The sequence below is a fragment of the Bacillus rossius genome, chromosome 15 (assembly GCF_032445375.1).
Source record: "Bacillus rossius redtenbacheri isolate Brsri chromosome 15, Brsri_v3, whole genome shotgun sequence".
Lineage (NCBI taxonomy): Eukaryota > Metazoa > Arthropoda > Insecta > Phasmatodea > Bacillidae > Bacillus > Bacillus rossius.
The window spans coordinates 26,495,812-26,512,312 of record NC_086342.1 but is presented as its reverse complement, the minus strand read 5'-3'; the positions used below and the strand labels follow the sequence as shown (position 1 = coordinate 26,512,312).

The following is a 16,501-nucleotide window of genomic DNA, read 5'->3' as shown; positions in this document are numbered from 1 at the left end:
CACATCTTCTCACAAAGTGAATTCGCCGAAACTCCAACAGAATACACTGCTATGGCCTTTTTATTTCTAACACCAGCTATGATTCGGTTCCAGCTTGGTGCATAAAGTTATCAAGCTCTCCTGAACAATTTGCTGTTTGTCACATAGGCGGTGTTGTTTCTTATGCGACGATATGTATTCACTGGTTTGGGAGGAGTTAAAATTTACATAAAATAATACGTAAGCAAAACCAAAGTTATACTAACTTGTTCAAAAGCTGCACAAGCGGTCTCATAGTCGAGAGCTCGCACTGCTACCATTCCCGTTCTGTACCATAAGGTCACATCACTGTCGTCCAGTTCTGCAGCCTGAAACAGTCACAGACACACAGTCCATGAGGATTTCTCATTTATAAATTTTCTGCTGTAATGACTGTCCCCCAACACATACACTCACACTTTCCGCTTGAGAGGGAATGAGTAACTGCTCAATCAGATTCTATGTTTTTCGAGTTTAGCTCTGTTCTATTTAGAACTGTAACTACAGAACAAATAACCACAACATAATTCTATGCAACACTCACAAAAAAATGTAAAAAATGCACAGTGGTCTTCTGATAGTCTGGCATCTATCAGTGTGGTATGTCTGATGGTCTGGCACCAACGAGGAACATAAAGCTAACTAAATGAACACGAACTAAAAACCTATAATTTTTAGCTAAGGTTGAAAGAGCTTTTACAGTACTCATATAGGCTAAGTGGTAGTCAGAAGCGCTCTGCATAGCCTGTTATTAGCAGTTCAGGATTGCTTGGAAGTGATCTGCATTCATACTTCACAGATGTTTCTGCAATAAAACTTAGCATTAACGGGGATTAGGCTCTGCCATCTTGGATTTTTTTCATCATTTTTCTATAATTCTAATTTTTAACTATTTATATCCCAATTTTTGGCATGTCAAGGCATAGATCACTTCCACCACACCTTCCATATCTTGTCGCAACCACATATTTACAACAGGCTCTAGTCTGTTACCCCTGTGAGGAAATAATTTATTATTTCACGCGGGCGACTACAATTATCACGACAATCGCACCAGTTCACAACTGTTGACTTCAACAAGTAGCCAAAGCTAAGTCCTATGCCACGTCAAACCAAAAAAATTCAGATTGGAAGCTTTATTGCAAGCAATATCAAAATATTTTTTAATTGCAAGATAACGAGGCCTAATCCTCCTTAATGTCTCACAGAAGATACTGCCTGACAATCAGGCATTTTCTGTAATCCGGCTCCTGCTAAGATCCGAAGCGTGTCGGATTATCGGAAGTCTACTATACTACGTATCTCACCATGCCTTGTGAGGTCTTAAAAAGTAACTCAAAAGGTGCAGACCTGTTTCAAATTGAGACTAACAACATAAAGAGGAAAAACAAAATTCATAATTTAGACCCCAAAAAACTCACATGCATAATAAGAATAGACAAACCCCACTAAAACATGCGCCATTTACCTTAAAGTAGTGATCCAGTGAGCCGTTGAGGTCATCCAAATGTTCCAGCACGTTACCCATGTTCTTCAAGCAACAGTACTTCAGCGCAACAACAGGTTGCGAAAAAATTTCAGAGTTCTCTGGTTTCTTTACCTGCAAGAGGAATCATCATTTCATTAAGTTAACAAACAGAAAAAAATTTTGGTTTATACCTGAGTCTCACAACACAAGGTAAGAACAGCAAGACTTAGTTAATATTATGTCTGGAGATGCAGATACTTCCCCAGATTACTATTTTTGATAAATCGTATCTGGCGCTTATTGAAATAAGGCTACAGATTAGTCTAATTATACAGTTAATTTACAGATAATGCATTTTTTTTTCAAGACATGAAAGTGAATTAAAAATCTGAATTTCAACCATCCCCATCTACATTCTTCATAACACAATCTTAAGAAAATTTCTTCACATCTGTCTTAAGACTGTTGCAATTAAAGGAATGGAATTTTCTAGAGCCACATTTAGTCCAAAAAAATTAAGAATTCAAATCTTTCCCCTGTTGATTTTACAAACTTAGAAATGTAAAACAAAATTTCAAAATTTTCATCAACCGTACTCTTCCTAAAGGCATAAAACATGCATATTGAACATTATTTTAGTAATGAATAAGTATTTGGCAATATATTTGTTTTAACAAGTGTATTAAAAAATCTTGGCATGTTTAAACGACTGGTGGGAATTAAAGGTACGGCAACTGAAAAAAAATGAACTACAAGTTTAAATTCCTCATTATAAAAATAAAAACCAATTTGGCTACACTTGTGTTAAAAAAATGTGTGAAATAATTGTTTAGTCAAATGTGAGGAGCAGAGGTGGGTTTATATACTTAACTAAGTACCTTAAATTACTTCAAAAAGCAGCACAAGAATCCATAGCTTATTCAGGATTGAAATCTGCGATAGTGTAGTGCCAAAGTGGTATTTAACAGTCACGTCATCCTAAATTATTAAAACATATGGTGAGCACAAAGGGTTTCGACTATTATAGTAAAATAGTGTCTTTTCTTATTTTTTTTTTATTCTTTAAGGCAATAAATATTTTAAATGTAAAACTTTACAACAGAAAAGCCACTTTGGAAAGGAAGATATTCAATGTTATTCAAAGCATAGGTAGTCAGCAATTACAAAAAACTGTATATATAACACCATCAGAATTTTGTATTAAACAATTTTTCAGCACATATTTATTTCTTAAAATGAGATGTTTTCATCTCACTTAGAAGAACACAAACAAAACTAGGGTAAATTATTCTTTACATACCTCTGCCATAAGATTACTCTGCAATAAATTTTCAAGAATTTCTTTTGCAGTCTCATACTTCTCATCGGCTATGATTTGCAAAGCTTTGTGGTACTCCTGGAATGCTGCCTGTTCCTGTTAGCACATAACAAATTCCAAAATTGTCATTAGTAAATTAGCCACCAGCTCTTCTCCCAGTAACTCCAGTGCTATCAAAGAAAAATAATCAACAAATTGAATATATACATATAATATTTTTACTAAAAGTTACAAAAATTATAATTAACTTCTCAACAATTTTTTATTTTATATTTTACTTCAACAGGGTTTCCAAACTGTTTTTATGCCTATTTCCATGAGTTTTCACTATTTTTCATGTCACACCTAACATTTTTTTTATTTCCATCTGTAGTAGCTGGCAATATAACAAATATATTACAATACACATTATTATCACAACATATTTTAAAAACATAAATAACATGCATAAAGGACTATAAATTGTTTTCCAGTACATATTAGAGTTTGTACTGTTATCGTTTCCATCAACAGTTACTATACAACCAACATTGCCAGCCTGGAAAAAAAAAAAGTAAGCGAGTCTTTCAGTACTTGCCAGTGATTGTAAACATTTAACCTTGTTAAAGATCAAAATCATGTGTTATCATGTTGCTCATATTACAAATAATCTTTTCGACAAGGAATCTTATTAAAATACTGTCCATCCTGTTAAAATTTACCAAACAGTTAATACTTTAAAGTTCCCGCACACATTAGAAGTTATACTCTACGGCATTGCTAAAATATTACTAACCTCAAACATTTCAAAACACATATTATAACGTTAAGAATATGTTTGTATATTTGTTTTTGCTTAAACGACTTAAATCAGTCTGTAAATAATGACTACAAACAAGACTTAACCTTATTGAGCTGATTGAACATATTATTATATTATAATGTAATTAAAAAATCTTTTAAACAATTTTTTTCCAATAACAAGATTCAAAACACGTCTCGAGGTTAATAAGCGCATGCTGTACTGCTGTGCTACCGATCCCGTTAACATATTGCAAGGGGAAAACATTGTTATGCCAATTGCCTTTGGTATTTTAAAACTTGAGATTATTTTTTACAATGACTATTTTAGTTTACCGAATAGATTCCAGGCTAGTTTCACTATCATAAAGTTTCATTTGGCACACCAATACGTTTGGTAACTTAATATTTAGGGAAGTGCTATATGTGTATAACATTTCCGTTCAATGACTTCCATTACATTTTCACGAAATTACTCCTACCAAATGCAGTATATAGAGAGATAAAATGTTTACAAAATAAAATAAAAAATTTTTTAATCCAACTTTGGAAAATTACTGATTGTGATCAGACGAAAGAATATTTTTATTTGAGTGTGCTTCAAATTACTGCAGAATGGTTTTTATCACTTACCTTTAATTCATGTTCCTCAAAAAAAATTCAGAACATTAGCAGCATACAAATTTATTATTGAAATACATAATATGAGGTTGAAGAAGTTAAGATACTTACTCCACAGCATGAAAAATTACCCACACTGTTTTATAACTAGGGTACCATCAAAATCCCTGTTTTTTCAAGGTTTTGAAAACAACTTTTCAATACCCTAAGTTTTTTCTGTTCTCCAGATTTTCTCTGTCTGCGGAAATTCTGTTGTATATGACAGCATTTTTCAGACCAGAAATGAAGAAACAAAGTAATGCAATCAAGGAAATTAGAAGGGAAACCAAAACTCTGCCTTTGGTACGGAATTTTTCAGCAGTTAGTTGTCAAAAGTGATTTCATGGAAACCATGGAAAATCAAAATCATGACACGAACTAGGCAACCCAAATGCTTTCTAAATGCAAGTCAAGAGTTACACAACTGCAACAATGCACTTGGTTCTCATTAAATAAAAATGCCAGAGACTTGGCATAACTTACCTGCGCTTCTTTTGTAACTGTCTGCACTTCTTCATCTCCGCTGTCGTCCGAAGACTCCTCATTTAGTGCACGAATGCGAATCATTGTTACGGGTCAAGACAATTTTAATTTCACCATAAAGAATCCAATGATTTTAACATACTGCAACCATTAATTCTGAAACAGTTCAACATACATCATGTAATATTCACGTGTAATGAAGTGAAACAATATTGGTCTCGTACCTAACTTTTTAGCCTGAATTTCTTGCTGTAGCTGTGGAAATTAAAACGATTTCCTGAAAAAATTTAAATAAACTTTCAAAAATCCATGTTACAAATGCTGCTGATTTTGACTAATTATCCTGCAAAATGTAAGTATTCCCTCCATGCTCCACTCGTGATATGGGAATCAGAGTGGCTTAAATTTTACACTAAATGTCTGAATTTAGAAATGTAAAAACGTACACTCCACAACCACTTACATTGCTTCAAGACCATATTATGCCATAAAATTTATTTTCAAATGAATTTGGTGCAACTGAAGTTTACCAACACAAAAATTTTTTTTCTTTTACATAAAAGTATTTTTTTTGGAAACCAGTTGCAAGACATAGTATGAAATATAAATATTGTAAATTTGTACAACACATTGCTATTGTTATTTTTACATATGTATAAAAATACATTTTTAGAGGCAATGAAGCATTTTTCTTGTGGCACTTACAAAAATTAGTGTATAATTTTCAGGGCCGGAACTAAGGGGGGGCATGGGGGGCATGTGCCCCGGGCGGCAAATATCAGGGGGCGGCAAAATATGAAAAGTGCTTCACTAAAACAAGTTGAAACTAGTCATTAAAAAAAGTTTTGAAAGTGTACATATCGCAACTAATAAGTTAGCCAAGAAATTAAGAAATAATATTTAACTTGATTATGCATAATTTGTAAATATATTCGTACTTCAAATGCGTTACTTCACTCTAGGAATCAAGTATACCATAATTCGTGGTCTAGAGTGAGTAAAACCACTGCGATGAGAGCTGGCATCTCAAGGACCCGTTGCGCGGGTGATCACTTGGCTGAGCAAGATGTAGCCCTTTCTCTGATAAATAACCTCATTTTTCCAGCCCCTACTCAGTCGCTTCTGTGTTTTCGTACCATGTGCGTCTCTGCCTGAGGACGGGAGCAGATAGCAGTTCCCGAAACGTCGCTTGTTTCTGTTTTGGAAAAACTATCATTTGTTTCGTCTTTTCGTTTTGTCGTGTTATTGTCTCGTTTCAACTGTTGTGCTGAATTTTTTTGGGTTCAATATTTTTGTGCTGTCATCATTTGTGGGGTTTTTATCGTTCTATTCTGTTTTGGAAAACTATTGTGTTTGTTTCGTCTTTTCGTTTTGTCGTGTTTTTGTCTCGTTTCAACCATTGTGCTGAATTTTTTTTGGGTTCAATATTTTTGTGTCGTCATGATTTGTGTTTTTTTTCGTTCTCTTAGTACATTTTTCTTTGTTTTTATTTGTTTGTTGACCATATTCCTGTTACGGAATATTTTGTGGTGTTTATATTCTGTTGACAACAGCAATTTTTTGCTTAATTTGTGCTTTTTGTCTTTTGATTATTTTTACTTATTTATTTTATTTTTTAGTTTTCTTCTACAGAAAAAGTGCTTAGCAATGGCGTATGTCCAAAAAACTTACATCAAGTAATGTTGAAAGTCATTGACAGACTAATTACGGAACTGAGTAACAGGTTTAAGGCTTTGGAGAACATTAACAATAAGTTTGGATTTTTTAGTGGTATTCAAATTCATAAAATGGAAGTAGAAGATTTAAAATTCAAAGCAGCAGAATTAGTAAACACAGTGCCGATCTTAACAAAGAAGAATTCGTATTTGAAATTGAAAGTTTTAAGCACCATGCATTAACAGTAGACTATGAATTAAAAGATGCTACAGCATCAACAATGTTGAGCCTTATCTACAAAAATAAACTGGAGGAGGCACATCCTGACATTACTACTGCTCTGAGAATGTTTTTCACCCTTCCAGTTACAATTGCGTCAGGTGAAAGAAGTTTTAGTAAACTTAAACTTATTAAAAGCTATTTGAGAAGCACGATGGGCCAGCAGAGATTAATAAATCTAAGTACACAAACGAGCTGCATTGATCAATTTTTATGATATTATTAACACTTTTGCAGCTAATCATGCTCAAAAAATTAAATTTTGAACTGAATTTCTTTGTATGGTTATCAATACAATATTATACTTAATTCAGAATCACATGTTCCTTATGTAATTTTAGTACTTAATCAACTTATTGGTAAGACATTAATTTTCACTGTTGTGCAAACAATAAACAATAGTTTGATAACAGTCTACTACATTATTATAAAAAATGTAATTCTATTAGTTTTCCAATTAGTGTACTTGATAAATAGAAGTTCTCAATTATGTATAAGTATGTATATGTAGAATATCATTTCAACCACCGCTTCTAATGAAAAAGGGTATTTTATAATGTTGGTAAGGAGGGGGCGGCAAATTAATCTTTGCCCCCCCTAACGAATCTCCTAGTTCCGGCCCTGATAATTTTAAATATTGTTTGATGTCCTATGCAAGCATAAATATTTTAACCATTGAAAAAATAATTCAGTATTCAACAATTTGACTTAATTTCATTTTACTATGCTTATTAATGTGTGCAGTTAATACAGGAATACTATTCAGGGAACAATTCACAAATAACTGTAACTGATGTAGGTACTGGGGCGACAACCAGTACCTATTACCACTGAATATAAATAATACTTATAGAAGCCTCCCAGCCATAAGAATAATTTTTTTTTGCACGTTCGAACACTGTACAGCTGCCCGACAAGAGAAGGTATTGTAATCAACCTCTATAAGCTGGTGGCACCACTGTGCGATGAGCAATAATCATCCATTCATAATTCCATAGTTTTCTTTTGACGTGACGTCTAATAAATCGATGAACGCCAGCTGCAGGCACGAAAAAGTGTCCCGTTACACACATTGTTACGTTACGCTGTGTCCCATTATGCTCATTGTTTCGTTACGCTGTCGGCGAGTGCAGTAATAATTGGTTATGTTACAATTGACTAAAAAATTATGGTGATTCATATAATTGATGATAGATATTTGATTACAACTTATTTATATAAAAACTTGTTCATTATTATATTTAAACTTTATAGCTAAAGGCCAGTTTTTAAAATTAATTACAAGTCATCTACACCTGAACTGTTTTGTCGACTGTTTATAAAGTGAAGTGAAAAGTTAATGTGGTTTTCATTGCTTATTACAACAATAATTTCGGCAATAAAGGTTAATTATTCTTGCATTTTAAAAATCGGTTTACTAGTATAATTTCAAGTATTTATTCTTTTATTATTAAAATATAATGATTCAATTTTATTCATAAAAGTATGCAATCATTTCATCAATGTTTTGTTATGACGTCACGTTAAACTATCGTCCGTAAACCGACTTTACAGACAACCAAATTTTTTTGTCTTAGAAATTGCTTCTGATGGTTTCGTGAATGGCCCTAGAGAAAACAGACCAGGAAACAAGCTGCCATCTTTCTCCTCGGGATATCTGAGGTCGTGTTAACTGGCTTGAGTTTTAATACTTTCCATTTTGCTACACACTACGATGGTTTAGGCAGGACTTCGCGTAGCTGGCCTAGCTCTCGCAGTAGCCTCGAGACACGGCAGGGTTCTACGTCGACGCCACAACCAATGGGGAGATGAATGCCTGAAGTCGGGTTACTTTGTTATATAGCAAAAACAATGTTATCACTTCAAGTAGGATAATTTGACTACATTTTGAACTGTTCAGTTGTCTGTCTGTTCTGCTACACCTTTTCACAAGGTAAATATAGTGTCGTAAATTTTTTTTGTGCTTTAGTAGTGTGTAGTGTAGACTATACTGTTTTCCACAAGGGATATCCTTGATCCTGTTGTCACCACTCTACTGTTTATTGATACTAGTTGCAAATTGACCCTGAGCTTCTTCAAAGATCCTTAGGAATGTAGTATATTCGAGACTGTTTTTAAAATGACAAGTATTTTTAATGTCATCACATTATGGCCTGGGGCCAAGACTGTTTTCCACCCTAGTTGGTCTTCCATTTCAAGTGAACAATTAAATTATTTACAATAAAAGTTCTGTATCATGTATCCAAGTTTATCCCTTCATCCTGATGGCATGATCCTTCATCCTGATGGCATGATCCTGTATAAACTGATCCTGTGGTACATGATGCTTACTGTTTTAATTTAGTATGTTGAAGGATCCTAGTCACAACAAAAACTTGCGATATAACAATGAACAATGAACGCAAAATGTATTAGAAGGAAAAATTTCCATGAGACTTGACATTATTTGTTTGTACTGTGATAATGAAGTTTTTGTTATGAACAGGATATTTTGATGTAAAAAAAACCAGCAAGTATCATGTACCACTGTATCAAGAATACAGGATCATGCCGTAAGGATCAAGATAAACTTGGATATGTGATACGGAATAATAACTTAAATTTTATTTATTTATTATTTATTTATTAAAATTTATTTATTTATTAAAATTTGTGACATGCACACCAACAGCCGAAGCTTTAGAGGTGTGCACAGAACAAGTAATACAAACACGACACATACAAGCGAATAAATACAACATAAACAGGATAATAAAAGACGACACATACAAGCGAATAAATACAACCTACACAGGAAAATAAAGGACGACACAATAACAAACAAAACAAAACAAAACAGCAACTGAGATAATTTTAACTAATTGATCTAAAATTGGAAGAATAAACAGGATTATAAAATTACTCAGAATATTAGGGTAATCATAAAAATTAAAATTTGAAGTTTTTAATAAAATTTTCATATTTATTGAAATTTGAGATAAGTCTGTAAATTAAATCATTATTATTGTGTAAGGAACATAATAGGGATCGAAGGCGGCTTTTGAACTGCGGGACTCGAATACCAGAGTTATCAAGTAAGTATAAGCAATTAATTTTTGAACTATAGCACTTAAACACAAACAGGGCATCCAGATGGATGCGACGATTTGAAAGAGATTCTAATTTGGGTAATTGATGGTGTCTAGAACTAATTATTTTGAAAAATTTATTTTGTATGGATTCAATTTTGTCACTGTCGGTGGTGTTAATACTGTTCCAGATAACTGAGCAATATTCGAGTTTACTTCTAACTAAGGACAAATAAAGAGTAAGAATGGATTCAATATTAGATGCATAGTAAGTTATATAATTTATTAAATATAAGGTTCTACGGGAAAAGGATACTAAAGAATTAACATGTTGATGAAAGAATAGTTTGGAATCAAGAATAACACCAAGATCTTTTATACTAAGAGATTTGGAAATTTTTGAGTTGTCAAGAAAATAATCATATTTAACTGGATGAATTTTCCTTGTGAAAGAAATAATTTTTGTTTTATCTTTGTTAAGTGAAACTAAATTCATTTTGCACCAATTATCAATTTCAGTAATATCAGATTGAAGAAGCAGACAGTCATTTAAGGAGGAAATTTCTCTGGATATTTTAAGATCATCAGCAAACAGAAAACCAGTAGTATGATGAAGAACTTTAAAAATATCATTGATATAAATATTGAATAATAAGGGAGATAAAGTACCCCCTTGAGGCACACCAGAAGTAGCATGATATAAAGTAGAAGTTTTTTTATTAAGTGAAACAAAGAAACATCTATCTTTAAGGTAACTAGTAAACCAGGTTATATAATTATTACAGAGACCGAAGTTAGAAAGTTTAGCTAGTAAAATGGAGTGATTGACAGTATCAAAGGCTTTAGCCAGATCAAAATAACATGCATCAACCTGCCCCCTTGTTGTAACTTTATTGTATATAGGATTAATAAATGAGAGAAGATTAGTAGAAGTTGTCATACTATTTCTAAAGCCATGCTGATTAGGAGCTAATCTGTTGTTTATTGGAAAGTTAATATGTTTAAATATTATTTTTTCAAAGATTTTAGTAAAGCCATTTAATAATGATATAGGCCTATAATTAAATACACTGAGTTTACTACCCTTTTTATGTATGGGAATAACCTTAGCTATTTTCCATTTAGTGGGAAATACTTGTGATTTTAGACTTGTATTAAATAGATGCAACAATAGAGGCATTAGAATAAAAGAGCAGCCTTTAATAATGAAATTTGGTATACCGTCAGGACCAGTAGACATAGTTGGTTTTAATGATTTAATTCCCCATAAGACCTGGCTTTCTGATAAGAATGATACAGGAATTGAATCGTGAATAATATCGGGATCAATGATACGAGGGTGGTTGGTGGATGGTACATATACACTAGCAAAGTACTTAGCAAAGACATTAGAAAGAATACCAGGATCATTACAGATATCACCATTGACATTAAGAGAATGGGATTCACTATAACCATTTTTCATAACATTGACATATCTCCAGAATTTTTTAGGGTTATTCTTAACCTTATTATTGATACTACGATTCCAATTAGTTTTATCACGCTTAATAAGATTTTTAACTATTGCTCTATATTTAGAGAAAAGAAGGTAATACTGAGTATTATTGTTTCTTTTATAGAGTTTATGAAAGTGTTTTTTAGATTTTAAGGCATGAATTAATTCACCAGAGAACCAATAAGGATGTTTAGAGGCCTTACGTGTGGATAATGGAATGTGAGTATTGATTTTATCACAGATACAAGATGTAAGTTGATCTACAAGAGCATCTACATCAGTGGTGTTATAATATTCATCCCAATTGTGGGTTTTTAGAGTTATAAAGGCTTAAGTAATCACCAGCTTTGTAGTTTCTGAAAATAGAATCTGGAGTAAAATTGTGTGAGGTCGCCTCAATAAGTAGTTTAATAAGTAGGGTAGGATGATAGATATCCTCTTTGACCAGAGATTCAACAGCTTTTTCAACCACACAATGGGATAGATTAGAAATACAAAGATCTAGAAGATTATTGGAAGATTGTATTAGGTTGTGCTGAAATAAATCCAAATTAGATATGAAATCAAGCAGGCACTGAGCCTTGGATCTGACATGTGCACGGGCAATATTGAAATAGTGATTTCCTTTCCAATCTATCCCAGGTACATTGAAGTCACCTAAGATAATCACATTATCATGAGAATTAACGAGTTTTTGTTCAAGAGCTTCAAAATACAATGTGAATAGATTAGGTGATGTAGTTGGAGGAAGATAAATATTACCCAATGTTAAGTACTTATTAAAGGCAATTTTAATATTAATCCATACGGCTTCTACTCCACGATAGTCATATAATTGAATTAGCTGAACAGAAGGGAATTTATGTTTGTTCACTGCGATCAACACTCCGCCACCACGTTCCATTGATGAGAGTAGCGGATCCCTATCAGTTCTAAAAATAGAATAATTATCGGTGAAATAATGAGCATTGATACATCTTTCGTTGAACCAAGTTTCTGTTAGACAGATTATGTCATACTGAGTATTAATAAGATTATCAAAGAATTCAACTGATTTTGTTCTAAGTCCTCTAACATTCTGATATGCAATTTCCCATTCATTAAGATTGGGCATTCACTGGGAAGTGAGTAGGAAGCACTCCTCCAGGCCCTGGCATAGAAGTTGCTGGCATAAAAGGTGACGATGTACTGCAGGAACTTGGAGGTAATTGGGTAGAATTACCGAGAGCTTCAGGAGATGAATTAGTACTAACAATTTGGTCTTGATGCAGTTTTCCAAAGAAAGGACTGATTAAACAGCCACTGGGCCAAAAAACAATATTATTAATTCTACTAAAATCTTCTTCCAGAACAGATACATGGAAGGAGGCGTAAGAATTATGCTTTGTCCGGAGCTTGGCCACTTTGACTTGCTTGAGATTTAGTTCGTTGGAAATATAATCTACGACTTCTTGTTCCGTGACAGACGGCTCAAAACGCGTGACAAAGAGAGCTTTTGTTTTTTTGTAAATAGGTTTAGCAATTGTTTTTAATGTGGAAACATTCCTGATGCCAATTTGCAAGGGATTTTTCTTACGATCCGTGTTAGATAATTTTCTATCGGAGTTTTCATTATTCGTGGACTTGCGTGAATGTTGTACTACGGTGGCTCTGGCCATAACGTTCTAACAATCAAAATAGGTACTTGTCTTTTTGAAAACAGCTTCAGCTATAGGCCTACTATATTCGTAACTATCTCTGGAAAACCACAGGATCAATTTCAGCCAATATATAGTAAAGAATATGACTGCAACAAGAGACATCCCTATAGAAAACAGTCTCAGCTACACAATTAAAGCACAACACAAATTTACGAGACCATTTTTTACAAATAATTTTTAAAATACTTTCATACCAACAGTAAAAAGATAAAAGCGATTGAAATGTTGTACCTAACTTAACAATTAAAACAGTCATTTCTGCTAAACTACCCTAAGTATCACAATGCCCCTTTACACAGTGATTAGGAAGGATATGTAAATAGCCCTTTACTAATTTTTGTCTGCATTTGTTTCGACGCACTCCTGTCCAAAATATTTACCTAAGCATGTTGTTAGAAGCCAAGCCAGTTTGTTTATGTTACATAGTGCTACGCAGCAAATAAATAGTAGTTCGGCCTTAAGTGTAAGATACCTTAAGGGGCCCGCCTCATCAGGGGTGTATGTGTGTTTGTGAGGCGGGATGATAAGCGCGACGCTCGATGGTATTTCTAGCGCGGTATCGCCTCTAAGCTCAAGGCTCTGAACTGGCGCGCAGTCTTCTCGTCGTAAATTGATGTGAACTTTGTGCGGTGACCGTATTTTTATATTAGGGGGAAATGAAGATAAAGGTGTAATGCAAGTCCCTTAAGTGCTTTCAAGAATCTGTACCACTTGTTTTACATCTAAAAATTACTCTGAAAACATGCGTTTCAGCCATTTTAACTCTTCTAGAAATACAGTTTAAAAACATGATCCAAAATAAAAAGTACTTTTCGGGCCTCAGCAAACTCTTGAATGCTTTTCGCAAACATACCCCACTCGGATATCTTGAGTAGGTAGTTTTGAAATCGCGTTGTTTTTCCTGAAGCTCTGCACACCGTGTGTGTGACCAGGTAGGCGGGCCCCTTAACTCGTCAATGGTCGCGCTATGAGCATTTTGCTCACCCTCAGAAATATTGTTTTACTGTTATTGTTTTTATTGCTGCTTGGAGGTGTCCTTTTTTCTAGCTGAGTTTTGAACCTTCCTTATTAAGTCACTAGGTGGCTGACAGGATGTAACTGATACTTGGCCTTGATATAAGATATCAATTACAGGCATGCACGTTGCATGAGCAGTTTGCTCACAGTGCGACCAGTCGCGTTGCTACACTTGTGACAACGGTTCGGTTTGCAAAGTGCTGTGTTTAGTCGTGGAATATATTCTCGTGAGACTAAATCTAATGTTTCGTGGTATTACTTATTGAAATGAATCGGGGGAAGAAAATTGTGGCTTTGGATCTTCAAAAAATCACTGAATGTTTTATAACAGGTAAGTTATGTTATAATTGTCAATATATTTTTGAAAATACAAAAAAAAACATATATTAGATAAAACATAAATTAACATCAATATTATAGTAAATATTAACATTTTGTCACAAAATTGTTGATTTTCGTATAAAATAAGAAATTACTTTTGAATACGGAAGCTGAAAAGCTGAATTTGGATAGAAGTGAGACAAGATTTTATAATTTTGGAAAAGCACTTAGGAATTCCAGAGGAAGATATGTAATTGTAGTCTTTCCATAGTTTTATGTTTCCATTTTATTTTTGACTTGGATTTTCAGTGATGTAATATATATTCTGTGCTTTGTATTTACAGAAGTTCCACCATGGTTGCCGGAGAGGTTACCACCTGAAAACCAAGCAGCCGCCAATTATCATAATTTTGACCAAGATAATGCTGAAAAATCCTAATAAAGTTAGGTGTTAGAAAATGTAAATTTCCATGAAGGCAGTTAATTTTAATGTAGAAAATCTCTATTGCATAATGTGTGTTATATTAGTCATAGTCTCAAATGTATAACATAAATTAGTGTACCCTCAAAAGACTCAGTAGATTTAATAATTTTGTGCTAAAAAATGATGAAATTGTGAATAATGTGTGATTTTCTGTTGCTTCCAACTCTACTGCATTTATTGTTGATGTATTTGTAGGCCGGACAAAGGAAACTCACTATACAGCCAAATAGTTTATTGTGATGATGATTTATGTAAAAAAAATTTAAAAATTATGTTATAATAATATAAAATAAAATTTAAACAAGCAGAGTTGTTTCATTTGCAATAAGTAAAAATATTTGGCCATTTAAAAGTGGTTAAGCACGACTCTAACCGTAAAATTAAGTCTGTGAGCAAAATGCTCATGCGCGACCACTGGTGTAACATTTTACAATGCGACCAATGACGGGTTAAGCAACTGAATACGAAATAACTAATATATACATAGTTCTGTGCTGCACATTAATTTGTAAACAATTTAATTCCCAAAAACAGTAAAACAAAAAAAAAATAGAAATGTACACATTTAACTTATACATTTTCCAAATTTAAGAGAACCGTGTAACATAATATAAAAACTAATATTATGACTCACGATTATTAGTTAACATCTCCATTATTTCTGAACAACTTTAAGGCAATATTTTGTTAAAAATCCAGCAACTAGACTTCAAATCATAACCTAAACTAATTTGTTAAATTTATTGACAGCCGAAGCAGCATTGCTGACAACAAACAAGTATCAGGTTGACCAACCAGAGGTGGCAAACGGACTTCCATACAAACTGAAATGAATTTCCGAAATGTTCATTTTTTGGTTCCTTTTAACACATATAAACTGTATTTACTGGACAAGATAAAATGAAATGAAACACATACACTGGGAAGCCATTTCAGAGATTTTACTAGCATAATACCTCATAACTAATCTCTGAATTGTAGGCTAGTAACATCTTTAAAATGTTCCTATACAGCCATTGCCCTCCCCACTCATGTACTATGATCGGACGCCACTGACATCAACGCCCATCCAACAGTCCACCCGCCTGCTTAACATGTCGAAGCCAAAGAACCTGTTGTCAACATCCGCACCAACGCCCATCTCACCGGCACAGCATATGACGTCACCTCGACGCAACTCGGATGTTTACCGTGATACACAGACATCCTTGATGCCAGCAGCATGGCCAGCTGTAGGTAAGCAGACTTAGGACATCTTGTCATCGCCTGGGTTGGCGGTTCTGTGTCAATCTAATGTCATCGCACCAACACAGCCCGCAATAACCACCCAACTACCCTCGAGCACTTCGTCGCCACTTCAGAGCCTTGAGCTTCGGCCTCCACCAGGGTTTGCTGCACTGCCAGTGTGTGACTCGAAGGTGCCGAAGAGAAGAAGCGGCCAGATGACAGATGATGCAAAACGAGCCCCCCCCCCCCCCCCCCCCAGGCTTTGTGATGCTGCCTACAGGCTTTGTGATGCTGCCTACAGGCTTTGTAACGAAAGCTTCACTATGACCCTTTTCTGTGGCCAGAGATTGTGCAAGGGAAACAACCGATAGACAATCAGCAAGCCACGAGTGTCGCAGTAAAAATTCCGACGCCTGGCATTATGACACACCTCACCGCAACACTGCAACCCGGCGCACCACAGAATGAAGTGCAGAACATTAACAAAATCAGAAAAATGAAGGTGATTAATATGATTAAGTTTG

General features: G+C 34.1%; 1 protein-coding gene across 4 annotated transcripts in view; it reads right to left on the bottom strand.

Annotated features, from left to right (window-relative positions):
- LOC134539713 (calcineurin-binding protein cabin-1-like) overlaps positions 1-15,826 on the bottom strand; it is an 83,792-nt gene extending 67,966 nt beyond the window's left edge. For 2 of the 4 annotated variants that reach the window (XM_063381939.1, XM_063381942.1), the window contains exons 1-5: positions 15,385-15,534; positions 4,728-4,883; positions 2,787-2,900; positions 1,487-1,618; positions 246-347 (exon numbers count right to left, since the gene is read on the bottom strand). In XM_063381939.1, the coding sequence (XP_063238009.1) occupies positions 246-347; positions 1,487-1,618; positions 2,787-2,900; positions 4,728-4,811 (432 nt within the window). In that variant the 5' untranslated portion in view covers positions 4,812-4,883; positions 15,385-15,534. Of the gene's footprint in view, positions 1-245; positions 348-1,486; positions 1,619-2,786; positions 2,901-4,727; positions 4,884-14,421; positions 14,644-15,384; positions 15,535-15,807 lie in introns of those variants that run through there. The other 2 variants (XM_063381940.1, XM_063381941.1) reach the window with 2 other exon arrangements.
- Positions 15,827-16,501: the final 675 nt, after the last annotated feature.